The 22,050-nt window shown below is 36.0% G+C and overlaps 1 protein-coding gene across 1 annotated transcript in view; it reads left to right on the top strand.

Moving 5' to 3' along the window:
- LOC136032302 (splicing factor C9orf78-like) overlaps nucleotides 1–19,947 on the top strand; it is a 43,171-nt gene extending 23,224 nt beyond the window's left edge. The window contains exons 3-6 of the mRNA XM_065712586.1: nucleotides 3,844–3,992; nucleotides 8,228–8,434; nucleotides 14,760–14,893; nucleotides 19,752–19,947. Of these exons, the coding sequence (XP_065568658.1) occupies nucleotides 3,844–3,992; nucleotides 8,228–8,434; nucleotides 14,760–14,893; nucleotides 19,752–19,858 (597 nt within the window). The 3' untranslated portion in view covers nucleotides 19,859–19,947. The remainder of the gene's footprint in view (nucleotides 1–3,843; nucleotides 3,993–8,227; nucleotides 8,435–14,759; nucleotides 14,894–19,751) is intronic.
- The last annotated feature ends 2,103 nt before the right edge of the window (nucleotides 19,948–22,050 follow it).

Consider the following 22,050-nt stretch of genomic DNA (forward strand, 5'->3'; position numbering starts at 1 on the left):
GAATCCTTATATTGGCACTAATTCATGGAATTGTAAGGGGGGACAAGGATTTTTTTTTTGAAATGAAGATATCAAGTATGAGGTATATTTTGAACCCTAGAGAGATTCCTCCCCCCCCCAAATTTGTGCGTCTGAATCCTGGATGTTGTCAAATATGCTGAGAAGGGTAATTGCAATATTTTGGCTGCAATCCAATAATATACTTGGGGATTTTGTACTCATCACTGTTCTTATAGACGTAAACCAGATTACGTTTCTTCAGTGTTGGTGAAAATACTGGCTATTCCAGGTAACTAAACCATTATGTGAAGACGAAGATGATCAACTCTCGGAGAAAGAGAATTGAATAATTCCCATTGAACATCGTTATAAATCGGAGACTAGCAGTAGCCCCTATCAAGCAAGTGCGCAGGCTCAGGGTCTTTGGTAATCTTAATCTCCCTCCAAATCTCAGGGTTATTATGGTTTTCCCTATTACTTATTGTTTTTAGTAGGGAGTTCGCCTTTTTTTGTACTTTTTTAAAATTTGTGTCGACTTTTAAATATTGATCCCTCTTCGAAGTAAGGTCTGCGTCTTTGCCTTTCCCCTAAGCTCTTTCTTGCAGGTATGAATGCATATCCGGAAAAAAGGCTAGATTTTGCAATCAAAGCTGCTATTGATATAGAAACGGACATAATTCATTTACGTCCATGTACTAGTATGCGTAGGTAGGTAGGTAGGTAGGTTTTGTTTTTATCTACAATATAAACATAAAAAAATGACACCACTAATAAATTTAATGCAGCAAAAAGAAAGTCCTAAGGACTTGTGCTGCAAATTCATATTATGATTTATATCTTATAAATAAATATCTAAACATAACATCTCATGATTATCCACCTAGCCTATCTTATATATATAAAAAACAACAACAAATAGACATGAACAAAATACAAAAAAAATAATCCTATTAAATACTATTTACCGGTTTCAGCCCCCACCCCACCCCAAGAAACTGTGAAAAATGACATCAAGAACCTCCTGTCCTTCAAAATCTATTAGTCAAATAAAATGTTTTCAATTTATTTTTAAACCCGTATAAAGTGACAGACTCCCTGATGCCAGCCGGCAGACTATTCCAAACAGAAGGCCCCAGATTATGAACCACATATGATGGTCCGACTGTTTTTCTTTTTTCATGGCTTAAAAGTTGTGAATTTGTTGTATCATAATTACGGTGCTCCTGATTCATGGAAAAATAATCATGAAAATACTCAGGGCATATATGATTCATGCTGTGGAACACAAAAATTGATGCCTGGTAGTCACGAATCTCACCAACATTTAATACATTACACCGGGAAAAGCTAGCTATAGTTTTGGATTCAACCTGGTCTTTTATGTCCGCAATCAATCGAATGCTTTTATTTTGCAAAATCTGGATTCTTTTATAATTAGAAAAAAAATTGCTGGCCCAATGGACACAACCGTAATCTATATAAGGATTAACAAGGGAAAAATAAATGATTTTTAAAATCTTGAATGGAAGTGTTTTTTTTACACGTCTCAGAACTCCTAGACCCCTAGTCATTTTTGCACCAATAACACTACAATGCTTTTTCCAACTAATATTATTATCTAAATAAAACCCCAAATACCTAATTTTAAAAACTTGTTTAATCGGTAAATGTCCAAAAAATATGTTATTATTATCATTAAGTAACCTACCTGTTCTACTAATTATAATATAATTTGTTTTAGATGCGTTAACTGCTAGGGAACTACCTAATGTAAAACTGCGCAAACGTTCAAGTGCTAAATTAGTGTAATGTACAACCTGCACCAAACAACTACCAATTACTGTTATCGCAGTGTCGTCCGCGAAAGAGGTCAGCGCCTCAACTCCAACAAGTGAAGCCAACGAATTAACATAAATAAGATAAAGTAGAGGTCCCAGCATGGAACCTTGAGGCACTTCACACTTAACACCGAACTCTCTGCTTAATATATCTGATAAAGCAACTTTGATAGTCCGGCCATGCAAGTACGATGAAAACCACTTTACACAAGTACTACCCAACCCAAGCCCACATAGTCTACTTAGAAGAGTATTAAAATCCACAGCGTCAAAAGCCTTACGGAAATCTACAGAAACAGTTAAAGGAACCATATTATTTTGAAGCGCATTATCAACAAAACTTAGAAGATGGTGTACTGCATGACTAGTGGAATGTTTACTTCTGAAACCAAACTGTCCATTATACAATATTTTTGCGGATCCAAAAAATCATACAATCGCTTATAAATAACTTTTTCATAAATTTTACTAAATAAAAGCAAAATGGAAATTGGTCGCCAGTTACAGGGGTCCGAGGGGTTCCCACCTTTATGTAAAGGTATGATTTTAGACCGTTTCAGTTCCGAAGGAAATGTCCTTTAACCATTGAGAGATTAATTAAATAAACCAGTACCAGCAAAATATACACCGACACAAAATTAAAAGCCTTATGGCTCAATTCATCTACACCAGAAGAATTTGATTTAAGGCTACAAACAATTTTTTCAACTTCTTCGACAGTACATGGTACAAATGTACTGTGTACAAAACCAGGATGTTACAAATAATGCGTCTAATTCTATTCTTTTATACTATTAGTATCTACCTTGCGTTTTCACCAAAGTTTCAACCCCTCTCTCCAAAGATGTCGTACCTGCCTGGAGAAGCCCTTTACCTTGATTACAGGAAAGGATAATATGAAGGTTGTTCTTGTTTACACCTTGCTATCTGTGATCTATCTTAGTGTTTTCACAGGGAGGGAGGGAAGGTACAAGGAAGGAATTCCATCAGGGAAGGGAAGATAAAGACAGGAATGCGCAATATTGCTGTGAACTTGTAAAATGTGCTCTCTGTCAAGATTTCGAGTCTTCTGGGAGGATAAAGGGGAAAATTCCTTGGCATATTCGAAGTTATGACTCATCTCTAAAGTTTCTTGTGACACATTATTATTAGAAGGGGTGGACCCACTATTAGTGGGTCAAGGCTCAGACCTTCGATTCCCTTTGCCTCAGTAGGCGGCAATTCTTATAGCCAGGGACATATCCACGATTTTACAAAAGGGTTTTTTAGGGGGAGGGGGTACAAAAACTTTAAAAAACGCACCAATATTGTTTATATTCATTTTTGTTTCATTTTACGAGTCGGACATACGTGTCGGGGGGGGGGGGGGCTCAAATCTCATACCCCCCCCCACCACTGGATACGGCTTTGTTTATAGCAAAGGTGCCTGTCCCCATCCTTTCTTGTGCAGGTGTCAGTGCCACTTTTCCATCAAAGGTTCAATCGCTACAGAAACGGAAACAAGGCATTCGCACATGTGCACTGTTGAAGATGCGTTTTAGCAATTTAGCTACGATAATATACCCTTGAATATGCTATAAAATACGAAAATATTAAGGAGGTTACTGAGTGTATTCAAGAAAAGGCAGGATATTAAACTGAAGGACAGACTGTTAGGGTAATTCAATGAATACGATCTGGATGATCATATTAAAATGAGCAGCTATCGGAGTAAAGAAAAAGAAAATGATTTTTAACGAAGAAAAGAGCAAATGGTTTTGTTTGTAACTTAAGTATTAAAGGCTGGGTTAATTTGCACAGTTGTATTCATCTTCAGTGGCGTAACTATCCAAAACGTCGGGTGGAGGAGGCTGGGTGCTTTAACAAAACTGTTGTGCCACAATTTTGTGGATTCTAAGTACTAAGAGTGTCTGAATGTATTTGAGCATATTTAGTTGTGATACGTGATTCCTATGCCCTAGTTTAACCTGTACCTATTCTGACTTTTTTTTACTTTTCTGTATAGACTGATCCTTTCAAAACAGAAGCTGGTGGAATGATTGATATGAAAGCCCTCAAGTCTGGAGAGCTAAAACAAAATGATGATGCTTACAGTGTTAGCATTGGTACCCATTTTTCAGCTGAAACCAATGTGAGAGACGAGGATGAAGAAATGTAAGTAGGATATAGACGTATAACATAGTACATATGAATATTAGTATTTAACTATAAGTACAATAAATAAATAGAGCTTATATACCCTTATCTGTAAGAGTACTAGGGGACCAAACTTCGCTTGGTAAAGGGAATTTTAGACATAAAAATAGTGTCCAACGTATTCCCCCTTCAGGAACCCCCCCCCCCCCCCCCGCGGAAATGTGACCCCGTTATACCCTGATTCACACAAGAAATACATTTCCTGTGAATTTCTTTTAGAATTAGTTGTATTGACATTCAATTTATTATAGTCAACAAAATACTATAGTTAAAACAATAAAAACAAGGAAAAAGTAAGACTTTCTCCTAGAGGAGCAATGAACATCACAGTTGAAGTCACCCATCAGTAGCCGCCGATACCCATGCTTTTCAATAAGTGCATGACAGAATTTTAAAGGATGAGCAGGCAATGGGTTGCAGACATGAAATTGCAAAACAAGATATGACCTCTAAGCAGCATAACCAATGCATCTGTTTTATTGACATTTGTTCCGTAAATGTACGCGGGAAAAATCTCTTCTGTCATTTAAGAAGGGCACTAAAACTTAAGAAGGGATCAAAAAACGAAAATTTACGACCATTGATTCATGCAGCTGTTTTTTGTGTGCTTTCTAATTTTGCCAATACCCTTGAAATAACTCCTGCAAATATTTCTCTTGCAGCTCTTTTGTTAATTCACTAAATTTGCTAATTTTTTAAACTCTCTGGTCCAATAAGAACTCTTTTGGGTTCTTATTGGATATATTACTTTAAACTCTTTGGTCCAATAAGAAGGGATTAAAATACGAAAATCTACGACCATTGATTCATGCAGCTGTTTTTGTGTGCTTTTTAATTTTGCCAATACCCTTGAAATAATTCCTGCGAATATGTCTTTTGCAGCTCTTTTCCAGTGATGTTAATTCACTAAATTTGCTAATTTTTTAAACCCTTTTGGTCCAATAAGAACTATTTTGAGTTCTTATTGGGTATATTACTTTAAACTCTTTGGTCCAATAAGAAGGGATTAAATACGAAAATCTACGACCATTGATTCATGTAGCTGTTTTTTGTGTGCTTTCTAATTTTGCCAATACCCTTGAAATAACTCCTGCAAATATCTCTCTTGCAGCTCTTTTCCAGTGATGTTAATTCACTAAATTTACTAATTTTTTAAACTCTTTTGTCCAATTTTCCCTATTTGGTCCAATAAGAACTCTTTTGGGTTCTTATCGGGTATATTTTTTAAACTCTTTGGTCCAATAAGAAGGGATCGAAATACAAAAATCTACGACCATTGATTCATGCAGCTGTTTTTTGTGTGCTTTCTAATTTTGCCAATACCCTTGAAATAACTCCTGCGAATACATCTCTTGCAGCTCTTTTCCAGTGATGTTAATTCACTAAATTTGCTATTTTTTTAAACTCTTTTGTCCAATTTCCCCTCTTTGGTCCAATAAGAGCTCTTTTGGGTTCTTATTGGGTATATTATTTTAAACTATTTGGTCCAATAAGAAGGGATCAAAATACAAAAATCTAGGACCATTGATTCATGCAGCTGTTTTTTTTGTGTGCTTTCTAATTTCGCCAATACCCTTGAAATAACTCCTGCGAATATATCTCATGCAGCTCTTTTCCAGTGATGTTAATTCACTAAATTTACTAATTTTTTAAACTCTTTTGTCCAATTTTCCCTATTTGGTCCGATAAGAACTCTTTTGGGTTCTTATCGGGTATATTTTTTAAACTCTTTGGTCCAATAAGAAGGGATCGAAATACAAAAATCTACAACCATTGATTCATGCAGCTGTTTTTTGTGTGCTTTCTAATTTTGCCAATACCCTTGAAATAACTCCTGCGAATACATCTCTTGCAGCTCTTTTCCAGTGATGTTAATTCACTAAATTTGCTATTTTTTTAAACTCTTTTGTCCAATTTCCCCTCTTTGGTCCAATAAGAACTCTTATGGGTTCTTATTGGGTATATTACTTTAAACTCTTTGGTCCAATAAGAAGGGATCAAAATACAAAAATCTACGACCATTGATTCATGCAGCTGCTTTTTGTGTGCTTTTTAATTTTGCCAATACCTTTGAAATAATTCCTGCAAATATCTCTCTTGCAGCTCTTTTCCAGTGATGTTAATTCACTAAATTTGCTAATTTTTTAAACTCTTTGGTCCAATTTCCCCCCTCCAATTGACATCCCTAGTAAGTGTAGAGGCTGCAAGATCTTATTCTACTGCTGGACTGCGTATAATAAGTGTCATGGGGTTTAACAAACAACAAAAATAGAACTATGCCCAAATTAAACAACAAAAATGGAACTATACCCAAATGAAAAGTTTTACACGTCCGTACAATTAAATATATAAAAATAAAGAGCTCAAAAATAGCTTATCTTACATTAAAAAAACATCACTTCGTTAATATTTGCTTCATTGCTCTAGCGGGTTTGTCAGTAAAATAATTGACTTATTAATTGTTAACCAGGGGCCATTTTTAAGTTTGAATTATTTTAAGACTTCATTTCTACTAGTCCTAAATTTTAATATGGCTCTTTATCTTCTTCGAAGAAATTCTTTTTCGTAAGATTTTAAAAATAAATTTTGTAAAATGGCGGAATATAATTCTCGAATTCCTTTCATTCTCTCGGTAAGACTTGATCATACCCCTTGATTGCCTGTTGTGTTGCGTGGAATAGCCTACCTGAACCAGGTCAAAGGTGTCACTCATTTGAATCCTTTAAAAATGAATAAAATGTTTCTCCGTTTCAGTCTGATGTTTTTTGTCCCATTTGCTGATGGTATTGCTTTTGTTTCTTCTATTTTTGTCCGCCTCCATCCCACCTTATTTTCCTTTTGTGGTTGATGTTTTTTATGCCAAATCTTTAAAGTTTCGTTCATTTCGACTATCAACTCTGATACTAACTGTTAAAGAAAATGTTTAGTAAATAAGCCAATCTGCGTTTTTCTCTTCTTGCCACGGGCAATTAATCCTTTTAGAGGATGATCGACTAAATTTATCATTGTACGTTTACTAATGTCCACGAATAAATACATCTTCTCTCTCTCCCTCTTCCTCTCCCTCTCCCTATCTCTCTCCCTCTCCCTCTCCCCCTCTCTCTCTCCCTCTCCCCCCCCCTCTCTCTCTCTCTCTCTCTGTCTGTCTCTGTCTCTCTGTCTCAACAGCATTACCTATAGAAGATAGATGATGCGCATCCATAGAAGATGCGAAAAGTGAAAGAGAATAGGAATAACGTCCCAGTTTTCGTCGAAATGTACAATAAGAATTGATGCTTATAGTTTGATATATATTCTCAAGTGTAGTTTGATTTTGAAAATGATGTAAAGAAACGCAAATCAGCAATAGCTGCCAAGTTTTTGTTATTAAACCTGTCTACTACTACTACTACTCAGAGGCGCCATTTGGACCAAATCTTGGGGTGGGCATAAACTCCATATTGTCCCCCCCCCCCGACTCACTTCGTGTCGCGCAATTATCTAGGAAATAGGCATTTGACAGAACTCGAGAATTTTATTATGTATCTTACCTACTTTCAAAGTTTACAATAATTAATAGCAAATAGCGTAATTACCCCAAGGGTCGTCAAGTAATTACGCTCTTTGGTTAATGGGCGTGCAGTAATTTCAAATCAATTGGAGAGAATGGATTATGTTGGACATAATGGATTATTATGGCCGGCAAAGGGCCCTTTGTGGTGGAAGCTTGGACCCCCCTGGAAAATCTGGGGTGGGCATTTGCCCACCCCTGACCCCCCCCCCCCCCAAATGGCGCCTCTGCTACTACTACTACTACTACAAAGAACAGGAAGAGCTATCCTGTTCGTAGACTTTTGTCAGGTCTTGTCATGGCTGGCCAGTTCGAATTTAGGTCTTTAATTTATGCATTTATTTTTGTTTGATTTGTAGGAAAAAGTTTGTCGATATGTAATTAGACCTAAAGACAATAGGATGAACTGGACCATGGGTAGACGACATGGGGTTAGCTCCGATGAGTCCCAACACATACAGTCTTTTTTGTATGTGTGGGGCTAATTAAATTCAAATACAATAAAGACAATTGTGTTGGGCTAACACATATAAAATTGTCAGGTACCCCCATGAACATCACCAAAGGCTGGCCAGTTTTGTAACGGATGGCCAGTTTGGCTTTAGATCTTTTATTTATGCAATTATTTTTGTTTGATTTACAGGAAAAAGTTTGTGGATATGCAATTGGCGTTAAAGAGAGGTTCGACAGAAGTTGACCAAAAGCAAGCGAAAAGAGTATTTTCTACTGCGGAGGAAGCAGCGTTTCATTCCTTGCCGGATTTTCTTGGAAAATCTTCTAATTATAAGTCTGAAGAAATGCTGTCAAGTCAAATGCTTACAGGAATCCCTGAAGTGGACCTTGGAGTGGAGTATGATAAAACTTTTTTTATTTACTTCTTTAAGGTGGCATAGTGACCTTGTAGTGGCATACCCAAGTGTAGATTTCGTGGAAGTGCTTTCACTTTTATGTACTGTTATAATGCTTATAAACAAAATGAACACAAAGAAAACAATTATAAAGCATCTCGGACATTGATACTTTGTATTCTTGTCCTTACCATAAAATTTTTCAATATGGTAACCCTCTTTTATTTACTTTCCTTTAAAGGGATATAGTGTCTTTGTAGTGGTATTGCCAAGGATGGGCTTCACGGGAGGGATTCTCACTGTTATAAATTTATTTGATAGAAAAAAAGTTGCCAAGGACAGTGAAAATAAAATCAGATTGATCTAATTGATTAAGTGAAGACTAATACAACGATATACTTATTAAAAAAATTGGGAAAGTTCGGGAATTACAACTTTTAATAAGAAAAAAGTGTTTTATATGCAGTAATGCAGGTTTTGGTAATAGCGTGCACCAAATTTGAAAAAAAGAAAACATGGGTGAAACATCAGCAAAAAAATAAGCCAAAAACATAGGGCACTGAACAGTCTAGAAAATTTATTCTTTTGTTGAATTGTAGTTATCTTTAAGGATCAGTAGTTTGCAAATAAATTAATTTTGACGGACAAAAAGTGTTGTCGAATTTGAATAAATAGTTTTACTTAATTATTTGACGGTTTCACGTGTCGACACTGACTAAAGTGCGGTATTGCTTTAAAAGCGTCATTTGGTCGGAACGAACAAAATATTTTTTTCTAGAAAATCGTAGTTTTAATGTATCGATAGAACTATATCGGTCCATATAGGTCCAAAAATATTTTATTTTAGTGCCCTGCTTCTTCCGTATTTTCCCCCTTATTTTATTGTAATTTAATCAAAAGTTTGTATTTTAACAAAGCTAAATGTTTCACAGACGAGTGATCAGTTAAAGTAATGAAAAATAGGATATAATTTTTATGTTTTTATTCATGTTTTAAAAATGTTAAAATGCATTTTTGTTGTGGAACGGCTAAACTATTATTTTATTCCATAACAAGACAACAAATTTAATGTTTTAATTCCTCTGTCCTTTTTGGTGAAAATTGGGATTTTGATGGAATTTTGTATTGTGCCTTTACGGTGTTCACACCCGATTCGACCTATATGCGGAAGAGCCCCCTAAATTATTTCTATCAGGACATGTGACTGAAGGGGTTGTGGGACTTTGATGAAACTTCCTTGGGAGTCAGATCTTAAGCCCTATTTATGCTTTTCGGAAACCAGAACCAGTCCGAACCTCCCCAGAAAAGTGTTCTCTAAATTACCGTTATAAGGACATCAAGGTGAAGGGGTATCGGATTTCAGCCAAACTTGGTCGGATGTAAGAATAAGGATACTGCTTGTGCCCTTTGACGTTTCTTTCTCTTTCTGACCTCTTAAAGGACGGGGTCTTTAAATTGTTCTCGTCCCACCATCTAACAGAACGAGTTTCCAGATATCAATTTAGTGACGATTAAACGTAGTGTTCTAGGTCTGTCCCTTGGGACTTCGTACCCGATCCATCCTACGTGAATTCGTATGAAGCCGATCCCTAAATTTAGCTATTAATGGAATAGTAGATAATTCTTGCATGACCTTTCAGATTTCTGGATTAATTCAACCTCTGCGGGGGAGAAGGCTAGGAGGAGGAGGTCTTAAGTTCTTGTCATAATAATCTACGAGAAGGGTTTGTTGGATCCCAACCAAACCTGATAACAAATAATAGCTAGGCTTGTCGTGTCTTTTATTATCTTCAGATTTTTTGGCTTATTTGAGAAGGGAGGAGGATTAAAAATCTTTTTTATTGACCAAATTATTAGGGAGGAGACTGACCAGAATTCATTCAACAAAACCTGGCTGTAGCCTATGATCAGTATGTAGGGACATTTATGCTCAACCGAGAATGTACCCCTTCCCTCCATGAGCTCCGTGAGGAACGGTGTACATTCTGGTCATCCGCTTCCTTAAGGTGGCTTTTTGAATCTTAGTTAAATTTTGTGTGGACTCTCAACTAGGATTAGGACTTCTATGTCGTTAGAGGGCTTGAATCCAGTCTGATAAACATTGTTGCTTGTGTTGCTCTACAACTACAAATCCTTCGCAGATCTGTGGCAACTTTCTAACATCCTTCTTTAATGATTGTAAAGAATATTGATTGATCCTCAGCCGCGCCGATTCAAGTATCATCTGGTTCCCCCCCCCCCCTTAAGCATGACTTCGAGCTCCTCCTGACACCACTTCCAGTTGTTTTGTTGTCAAAAATGGTGAAATTGCACTTTTGTTGATTTTAAGGCTACCAAACATGTTGATGAGCTTAAAAAAGTTGACAACGAATCAATCCAAACCCTTACTGTATTGCGCCGATTTCGGTATAATGGCAACAGTGTTAAAACTGCCTACATATGTAAGACCCCAACTCAGATGTGCTGCTCCTGTTTGGGGTAAATTCGTTTTTAAGGCCCGCTTGAGTCATTACAAAATAGGAATGATCACTTAATAATCTCTTTTGGAAAAATGTTGCTTGCCTCACCTCATCACTGCCTCATCTTACCACAAGATGATGCAATGAATGCCTGAACCAGGTCGAATCTAATAGACTTTGTGAAATTCAAGACTAATTGGTATTAAAACTCGTTTGTCCAATATTTATGGAAGTGCATAGCAAATGGTAGTGACCTCTTATTGTTCTTATCTTCATAAAGACAATGTAAATTAGCCTTGTGTTTGGGTATATGTGTAAATAAGCTCAAGGGTAAGTATCAGCCTAAAAAGCTAATAAACCAAAACCAACAAAATAATTTAATTGTCTTATCTTAAAACAGAAAATTAAAAAGCTTTATGTGATTATCTTCTTTTTTTGTTAACACTGAATAAAAAATTCATACTTAATAATAAAAAAAAAACTAAGACAATTTTCTAATTGAAATTTCAAATAACTAAAAAGCGTCAATTGCTTCAATGCTTCCAATTAGGATGCTATCAGAAAAAGAACAGAAAAATAATAAAATGAAAAAAAAAAAAAAAATGCAAAACATGCAACAAACCACACTTGAGCTGGAATACAGTATACTCATTTAAACCTTTAATACTTCTTTGTATCGGCATATCTATTGATTGTTAATTAAATGATTTTTATTTGAAATCACTAATATTTCGGTGTTGTTTTGTTGTGTTGCTTGTTGGGTTTGTGTTGTTACACAAATATTTGTGTTGCTTGTCTGATTGCACTAAAAATAGAATATGGGGGCATTTTATTACACTATTGTATTTGAATTTGCTGATGGTTCACAGCTTAGACTTCTTTAGTTTCCATGACAATCTAAAAAGTTTAATTCATAGTTGAGATAAATTAAATTTAAATTGCCTGGCAATAGCAATTATGAGCAAATTGGGGTGTCCATGGTGCAGCGTTATAGTTTTGTTCCTTCGCTATCCACTAAACATTATTATTGCCAACCTCTTGAAATATTTGAATTCTGAATCTTAATGAAGAATTTCTTCTTCAGGAAGATTGATGATATATTATTTAAAAGCTATCTCAAAATGTGTTTGTTTCTGCTCAAAACTAATCTTATTACTGTGCCTCTTGATGCCAAACCAATGCTGTCTGCGTATATTAGCTATTGCATTGTGACTTTGCTCCAGTTAATTTGATAATAAAAATAGATTTGGCATTGGAAAAGGATTCTATTAGCCTCTAATGTACATCAAAATCAGGAACATGCGCTTAGAATAAGTTTTTAATCCCTGTTTTGAACGGGCTGTGTGGTTCCTGCTTACCAATCACTCTGTTTGATGGGAGGGAAACAAATAATTGTTAGAAAAGGAGTTGAGAACTCATCGTGGTAAAGTGGGGCTATAGCCGATTATTATCCTGTGTAATAAAACCTATACCAGCGCTGTTATTGCAAAATCGGGAAAGGAGGTTTGATAAATTATTACTAGTAATTATTTATTGTAATAGTAATAATTTTCCAAATTATGATAATCATAAAAATTCAATAATTTAATAAAATTTAAATATTGTAATTATAAAATAATGAATATCATTTATAATGTATAATTATAAAAAAAAATATGAAAGTAATATTTTTAAAGCGGAAAGCTCCAATGTAGTAGAACATATATGGTGATATGAAATAATGTACTACTGCTACTAACAAACTCACTGTGGCATTAAACCAACCGAGGCTGACCCAGCTATGGGCGGTCCTCTTTCATCCCAATTTATTTAAAGCCTTCGTCTTTGCACCCTCCTAAGAAGTTCCGATTTCCCTTAAATCCTTTCTTATGACCTCCTTTCACTTCGGTCGTGGAGACATTCTTTTCCTTTGGCTCTAGATGTTTGGCCTACAAAGACGATTTTTGGCAGCCTGTTATCCTTCGTCTATAGAACGCTCCTTGGCAATCTCAGTCTTCTTCTCATTTTATTCCTAGAAAGTGTAATTGAACCGTATTTTTCTAATATCTAACTGTTTGAAATACAATCAGTCAGAAGGGTACCCAAAACAATCCATAGACGATTTCTCTGGAAAATATCTAACAAAGTGTCCTCTGTCTTTCGGAGTGCCCATGCTTCAAAACTGTTCTTAACCCCCGTCATCAGCTTCCAATATTCTAATCATGGTTCGCAGACATGTCTTTCTATTCTTCCAATATTTTTTCAACTGGGAAAGAACTCCCAGAGCCTTGGCTATTCTACTTTTAATATCTTCACTACAACCACCCCCACCGTCTTTACTAATACTTCTACCTAGGCAAGTGAAGCTGCTCAGTTAGTTGATCCTCTCTTTACCCAAAATCATCCCTTCACCTAGTCTTAGTGACTGGGTCTTATTAAGGTTAATCTTTAAACCTGTTCTTTTAGCCTGAACCCTTAAACCTCAAAAAAATTTAGTCATTTGTGCTAACATTTATCATCTAGGTTGCTCAAATTATCAGCATAATCTAAGTATAAGGGAGTTTTACTCCCCCATACGACTCCGTGTTCTCTCATAGCATTTGCTGTTATACTAAATATTTTGAGTTCGTTTTTTACGCCAAGTATGGCAGTGCTTGAAAATCAGTTCAGTGATGTTGCCACATCTTTTGGTTTTCCTCGTTAATGTACCTGAATGTGTTATCAAGTTCTTAAGTGCTAGTTTTCTTCCTCTGAAACAATTTTTCAACATTTTATTTAAAGGAATGAAATATCCAAAAGAATTGTGAAATCTATGTCAATAGAACAGATAGGGAGGATCTAGACTGCCAAACAAAAAATTAAAAGATTAATAAGATATATATTCATAATAAACATTATTTTATCAGTAAATTTTATTTCATTTTCTGTTTATTTTGTCACTGGATACATGTAGAGGTCTATCAAATGATGTAAGTCGTAAGTCAAACAGTTCGTGGTAACGAACTGTAGTAAGGAGTGACCCGGCTCAATAGTAACCAAAACTCTAAAAAATGGAATTTTTATACCAATAGCTACATTAAAAGAATCGCATTTTAATGCTGATTTGAATATTAGTCTTATTTTAGTCTTATAATTTAGTCTTACCCATCAAAGGTTAAGAGCCTGAGAAAATTTGCCTTCTTTTAGAAAATAGGGGGGAAAACCCCCTAAAAGTCATAGAATAGTCAAAGTCATAGAGTTTTTACTGTTTTAAAAAGAAGAGTTGAGAGAAAGAGTCAAAATTTAGCGTAAAGAGCGGGACGTTGATGAGGAAGCAGCCCCTTTCATATACGAAGTAATTTCTGTTCGTTTTAAGTTTTAATGTTGCTCCTTACTTTCAGTTAAAAAAACTTGTTTTTTTATTTAATTCTAAACAGAAGGGTACCCAGCAAGAGGTTTTGCTGCTGCATGGCCGTAGGCGGCTTGATGCTGCACTGAGCTGTTCACAGTAGTAGTCGTCATGGTTTTATTGTTTTTAGTTTTTGTTTTTTGCTTTTTTAATATTGGTTCCATAGCTTTTTAATTCTTTCATCTTTCATTTTCTTTGTTTTACACTTAATTTAATATTGCTTCAAGATTTTTTATCCATTTCCTTGAATTTGTTTTTTGAGGGTACCTTAAATTATATTTATCACTGTATCTGCCCAGATGGGCTATTTGATGTCAGCCAAGTCCAAAAATTTGGACTGATGTCAAATCATGTCGAAATTTCCAAAAATTTGGGACTGATGTCAGTCCCAAACAGAAGCGAACCGACTACTTGTTTATAATAAAAATATTTGTTCTTTCAGCGACCTTAAATCTGGGTACCGAAGCGGAATCTAAATTTATGATAGTTATTTTTGTTTAGGGTAAAAATAAAGAATATAGAGGCGACTGAAGAAGCAAAACAAAGAATGCTTGCAGAGCGGATGAAGAAGAAAGACGCTCCATCCGAATTTGTACCAACCAATGTAGCTGCTAATTTTGTAAAAACAATGAAATGTAAGTGACCAGGTCTAGTCAAATTATAAGTAGGAAGAAATCATTTAATTGAGCCAGTAAATGGAACAGGGGATTCTCCTTACGTACAAGAAGTTACTTCGTAGAATTTATTTTCTGAAGCATAACATTAGAAAAACCTTCATGGTCCACATGTCCGGGGCACCATTCCATTTGATGGAAATAGCCCTCTCGAATCCTAATGGGGGCAAAATCTTTCAAATATGAAAGTTCCCTGAAAAACCCCTTGAAAGAAAAAAGCTAAACAAAAGAATACTAGCAGAGCGGATGAAGAAGAAAGACGTTCCGTCCGAATTTTTGCCAACCAATATAGCTGCTAATTTTGTGAAAACAATGAAATGTAAGTGACCAATCCGTAAGCTACATGTTTTATTGTGAAATTGTAAAATATGTTGCGGAATCAAATTAATCTTTTTCTATTCTTAACTCCTTAACTAAAATATTTCAGTATGTGGATTTTTACGCTGAATTCAAAAATGCAGTTAAAGTTTTATACCCTTTAAACTTTTCGCCTACTCGATTGGGCTGTCCCGTTTTAGGCAGACGGAAGCAGTGGTCCCTACAGTATCATACTTGCCTATGTAGCTGCAAACTTTGTCAAAACAGTGGAAAACAAATAATAAAAACTATAAAACAGCAGTTATATTTTATTTGTATGGCACTTGGTATTAACCAAGCGACATATAGCGATCGCAAATTCTGTCGGTCTGTTGGTCTGTCTGTTCCGGTTTTGCTACTTTAGGCACTTCCAGGTAAGCTAGGACGATGCAATTTGGCAGGCCTATCAGGGACCGGACCACATTAAATTAGAAATAGTCTTAAACACGATCTGACCATCTGGGGGGGGGGGAGTAGTTTGTCGGTTAATTCGGAAAAATCTTAATGAAATTTGATGTTTGGAAGGATATCGTGTCCCAGGGCTCTTATTTTAAATCCCGACCAGATCCAACGACATTGGGGGGAGGGGGGCCTAAATTCTTGGAAAACGCTTAGAATGGAGGGATCGGGATGAAACTTAGTGGGAAAAATAAGCAGAAGTCCTAGATACGTGACTGACATAACCGGAACAGATCTGCTCTGTTTGGGGGTGTTGGGGGGGGGGGGGGGGTTAATTCTGAAAATTAGAAAAAATGAGGTATTTTTAACTTACAAAGGGGTGATCGGATCTTAATGACATTTTTGTTTGGAAGGATATCGTGTCTCAGAGCTCTTATTTTAAATCCCGACTGGATCCGGTGACATTGGGGGGAATGGAGGGGGAAACCTAAAATCTCGGAAAACGCTTAGAGTTGAGGGATCTGGATGAAACATGGTGGGAAAAATAAGCACAAGTCCTATATACGTGATTGACATAACCGGAACGGATCTGCTCTCTTTGAAGGAGTTGGGGGAGGAGGGTTAATTCTCAAAAATTAAAAAATGAGATACTTTTAACTTACGAAGGAGTGATCGGATCTTAGTGAAATTTGGTGTTTAGATGGATATCGTGTCTCAGAGCTGTCATTTTAAATCCTGAAGTGATCCGGTGAAGGGGAAGTTGGGAGAGGGCGGAACCTAAAATCTTGGAAAACGCTTAGAGTGGAGGGGTCGGGATGAAACTTGGTGGGGAAAATAAGGACAAGTCCCAGATATGTTATTGACATAACTGGAACGGATCTGTTCTCTTTGGGGGAGTTGGGGGGGGGGGGGTTGATTCTAAAAAAAATGAGGTATTTTTGACTTACGAAAGAGTGATCGTATCTTAATTAAATTTCATATATAGAAGGACCTCGTAACTCAGATCTCTTATTTTAAATCCCGACCGGATCCAGTGTCATTTGGGGGGGGGGCGGAAATCTTAGAAAACGCTTAAAGCGGAGAGATCAGGATGAAACTTGGTGGAAAGAATAAGCACAAGTCCAAGATAATTGACTGACATAACCGGACCGGATACGATCTCTTCGGTGGAGTTGGGGGGGAATTCGGAAAAATTAGAAAAAAATACGTATTTGTAACTTACCAATGGGTTATCAGATCTTAAGGAAATTTGATATCTAGAACGATCTTGTGGTTTAGAACTCTACTTTTAAAACTGGAACAGATCTGGTGACATTGATGGGAGCTGGAGGGGAAAACCAGAATTCTTGGAAAACGTGAAAATCGAGGTATTTTACGAATGGTTGATCGGATCTTAATGAAACTTGATATATAGAAGAATCTTATGTCTCAGATGCTCCATTTTCAATTCGAATCGGATCCGGGGACACAGAGTGTTGGAGGGGGGAAACAGAAATTTTGGAAAATTCTTAGAGTGGAAATATCGGAATGAAACTTGATGGGAAGAATAAGCACAAGTTATAGATACGAGATTGACATAATTGGTTTGGATCATAATTGGTTTGGATCCGTTCTCTTTCAGGGAGCTGGGGATTGTTAATTTGGAAAAATCAGAAAAATTGAGGTATTTTTAACTTAAGAACGGGTGACCGGATCTTAATGAAATTTGATATTTAGAAGGAACTCATGTCTCAGAGCTCTAATTTCAAATCCCTACCAGATCTTTTGACATTGGGGGGAGTTGGAGAGGGAAACCGGAAATCTTGGAAAACGCTTATAAATGTCAGATACGTGATTGACGTAACCGGACTGGATCCGCTCTTTTTGGTGGAGCTAGGTGGTGGGGTTCAGTGCTTTGGCGAGTTTGGTGCTTCTGGACGTGCTAGGACGATGAAAATTGGTAGGCTTGTCAGGGAGCTGCACAAATTGAGTTGATAAAGTTGTTTTCCCCGATTCGACCATCTGGGGGGCTAAAGGGAGAGGAAAATCTAGAAAAATTAAGGTATTTTTAACTTACGAGTGGGTGATCGGATCTTAATGAATTTTGATATTTAGAAGGATCTCGTGGCTCACAGCTCTTATTTTAAATCTCAACCGGCATTAAGCCTCTGATTTTCCTTTTAAATCAATCTATTGATTCTTAGAATTTTGCTAGAAATCATACCATATGAGTTATTAGCTCTTGTTGAATATAAAAATTTGCTATAGAACATAATTTCATTTTTTTTCTCTTGGTGTAGCAACCAAATTTACTGTTCTGTGTAACAAAAACTGAATTTACACTGAAATTACACTGAATTTAAACTGAACTTAAAGTTGTTCACTGCCAGCAACTTTCAGCTAATAATTTTATAATCCGCATGTTTTTATTTTATTTTGCAATTTTTTTTATTTTTACCCGAAAGGAATCATCTATTTAGGAGATTTTTTTAAAATTCAACTTCCTATGCTGAAATCAAGAACTTGATTTTATTGGCGTTGGAAAGATAAGGACGATTAATTACCATAGTATATGGTTAACTTCATTGCAGAAAAAAAATCTGTTATTAGTTTAAGTCTATGACAAATTTAAAGCTATAGATAAACAAAACGAATTTCTCGAACTTATGCTATACAAAACAAATGTTAGGTAAGCAAATGAAGTTCTTTTATCTAATGTATAATAAGTTGAATTTTGTTAATTCGGTACGGTGACTCCGCTTGCTGAATTAAAGCCAGTTTGGCTGAGCATGTTTTTCCGCAGAATATGAAACGAAAATGGTGAATTTAACTGGCCAGTTTAAGTGGAATTTACACCCCGGTTTTAGCGGTTTTACACCCCGTTCTATGGCCGTAATGAGATGAAGATTCAGGTGGCATGGAAACGTTCTACAGATGAAGGATGACAGATTTCCAAAGATCGTTCTCTTCGTCCAACCATCTAGGGCCAAACGAAAAGCATGCCGTCCCGAAATCGGTTGGGAGGAGGTCGTAAGGAAGGATTTAAAGCGAGTTGAAACTACTCTGGAGATTGTGAAGAGGGAGGCTATAAATTGATTGTGATTGAGGAGGAGCCTGCGTAGCTGTGTTCACCTCAGGCGCTATGGTGCTGCAGTTAGCTATTTCGCAGTAAGATTGAGATGACTTGGAAACGTTCTATGGATGACAGATAGCCAAAGACCGTCCTTGTCTACCAACTATCTAGACCCAAACAAAAACTAGGTCGTCCCTGAACGGAGTAGACGGAGGTTGTTAGGAAGGATTTAAGGGGAATTTAAACTTCTTTTGAGGGTGTAAAGAGGAAGGCTTTAAATAGCTTGCGATGGATGGAAAGCGTACGAAGGTGTGTAGGCCTCAGACGGCTTGGCGCTGCAGTGAGTTTTTAGTAGTAGTATTGCATATGGACGTTTTCGTATAGTTGTATCATTTCCGTAATCAAGGCTATAGTGATTTCTTATTTCATTTTGGATTGTTTGCATTAAACGTTTTTTAAGTGTTATCACAGTTTGATGCCATTTGATGCTGAATTGATAGAATGTTTCTTGAGGCTTTGATGAGTCAAAACAATGAAGTTCTCTGGCTCCCTTATATTGGGAACACTTCTATATGCATATGCTTGGAGCGTATAACCCTCAAAGAACTGAAACGATAGCTCTGGCTTTCACCTGAAGGTGATAGCTGTGTTCAAAGGGTAGTTGCAGACCCGACTTCTCCCACATCAAACTTTCCACTCAAAGAAACCAGACTTTTTGTGAAAGTGTGTAAATAAAGCTTTTGGTGGATGATCTAGAAGCATGATTATTGCCCCAATACGGGTTTTCGAGTTTTGAAGAAATTGCATTTGCAATTATGCCACAAAAAGACCGGGGGTAGAGGGGAAGAATGGGGAGAGCCAAATTTCCTGGCCCGAAGCTTATTTTGAACACAGCACGTGGTCCAGCTATTTATTTGTTTATTTACGTTATGCCAGAAGAAAATAAGTAAGGAGCTGTTATAATCTTTGGAAATATATGGAAATATTTTATAACCATCATTTTTTATCTAGTGGAACCACAAGAAGAGCCGTCTAAGAAAAAGAGACACCATGAACAGACTGAAAAAGCAACGGATCATTTACACTATGAAAAATTCAAAAAGCAATTTAAAAGGTAGTAAAGGACGTCCAATATACGAATGCTTTCGGCAGTCATTTTATGATTTTTAATTTTTAATTATTATTTATTATTAAAATGTGAAAGAGGCACGATTTTGTTTTATGTTGAAAACGAAGGAATCACCTTATACTACATATCCTAGACGAATCAAGCCCACTGTAGAATCAGCAAGCATAATCGGCCCCATAAAGTTTCAGCTGTAATAAGTAAAAAAGCGTTATGTGGTATTTCGTGTCAAACATAATCTAGTCAAACGTTAGCCTACGTTCTAAAACTTAAAATTGCTCTATTGATTCGTTCCTTGTTTACCCTACTGCACAAGAGGTTGTCATTATGCTAGTGCTGCCTTAGTAAAACAAAATACGTAATGTGAATTATTTCGTGAAGTAGGGTTTCCTAGTTATCTGGGCGTTCTGTGGAATTGTTCTTTATTTATCCTAAAAAACTTAATTTCTGGTGCTATACCAGCGCAGCCATGGTAAAATGGGAGGCACAATGTGACGCAGTTTGCAAAACGGGTTTTTTTATCATACATTCTCAAACTTATTTCCTGCAGAAAAGAGACTGCCTAAAAATAATAGTAGAGTATCAGGGTGGCGAACGTCCACAATTATCGACGTCATTTTCAAAACGTAACACTCAAGTTTTACTACCTAAAAAGTAGCCAAAAAAGGGAGCTATGGAAATTTAAAAACTGAACCATAAGTGTCAGATCTTAACAAACACTAGCGATGAATTCATATTATATATATATATATATATATATATATATATATATATATATATATATATATATATATATATATATATATATATATATATGCTTTTCCTCATTTTTCTCTTTAAATTACTTATAGTTGAGATTTTTGTCTGCTTGTTTCTGAACCAAGTGACCCCTAACATTCAAAATTAATTTTTCGTCAGAGCATTTTTTCACAGAAGCTTATCGCCAACTCGTGGGTCAACGGAAATAAAGCCATGGCTTTTTGTAGAGAAGCTAAATTTGACTACAGGTTAGGCCATTTGTCTTTTATTAAGTCAAAAATAAACAGGCATAATTACATGCAAGCTTTTATTACTTTTCTCTTCAACCTTTTTTTATAAGGCTTTTTTTTTCAGTTGGTTGCAGGTATCAGATGGGAGAATAAACAGGCATATTCATATATTAGGCAAATAAAAACACTTTTTCTTACTTTTCTTTATAAGCTGTTTGTATTTTGTACATGCTACAGGTAGAATGGAAGCATGACATTGTGTAAATACACTAACTTTGACAATAGGTTACGTCATTTTTATGCTATTAAACTTGTAATAAACAAGGCACATTGAAGCAGAAGGTGGAGTATCTACAAGGAATTGCGTTAATAAGAAGGCTGAGTTGCTCCCAAAATATCAATCGCTTTGTCAACAAATTTACATAGGGTAGCCCACCACCTTCACAGCAAATTTTTGTTTAATATTTAAGAATAAAGCCTTGATTTAGGGGAATAAATTCCTGAAAGAATTTCTGGAGCTGATATGTTAGTTGAAATGTAAATGTTTTGACCATAGGATGCAAAAAAAAATTTATGTAGTTTTCTGAATTTTTTATTATTATCAAATATTGTACGCGGACTTCTCATCAAAAAATGGTTCTAAATGCCGATGAAAGTCAGTTTACAATAACTCCAACTTTCTCATTTAATCTAGGGCAGGGTTGTCCAAGCTGTAGCCTACCTGAGATTTTTGTGTGGCCCGCTAGTCATTTTCCCTCCAAGTAGTAGTTTTTAGTAGAATGACCGAAAATTGAAAAATATTAGCATTTAAAAATGTTTTAGTTAATATACTTTGATATTTATGCCGCACCTAAATAGCCCTCGTACACCATGCACTGTCAGTATAACTTTCAAACATGGCACAGTTGCCCCAGTGTTAATCGAGAGCTGGTAAATGTTGATAACATCTCAGCTGAAAAATAATGTCAAAAATCTCCTTGACTTTGTATTTTAGGATAAATTTTTGTCTATTTCTATATGTGTGCTATTTGTTCCTATTTTCAAAGATGAAGTTGACGGCTTTTAATTGTGCCTATTTTTCTTGAAATTAAGTGACAATGCAATCCACTATAATAAAAGATTGGGTATCCTTGGTATGGGTCATATTTGGCTCATTAGCCTCCCATATTTCCCTCCTAGTGAGCCAAACACAGCC

Source organism: Artemia franciscana, chromosome 10 (assembly GCF_032884065.1).
Source record: "Artemia franciscana chromosome 10, ASM3288406v1, whole genome shotgun sequence".
Taxonomy (NCBI): Eukaryota; Metazoa; Arthropoda; class Branchiopoda; order Anostraca; family Artemiidae; genus Artemia; species Artemia franciscana.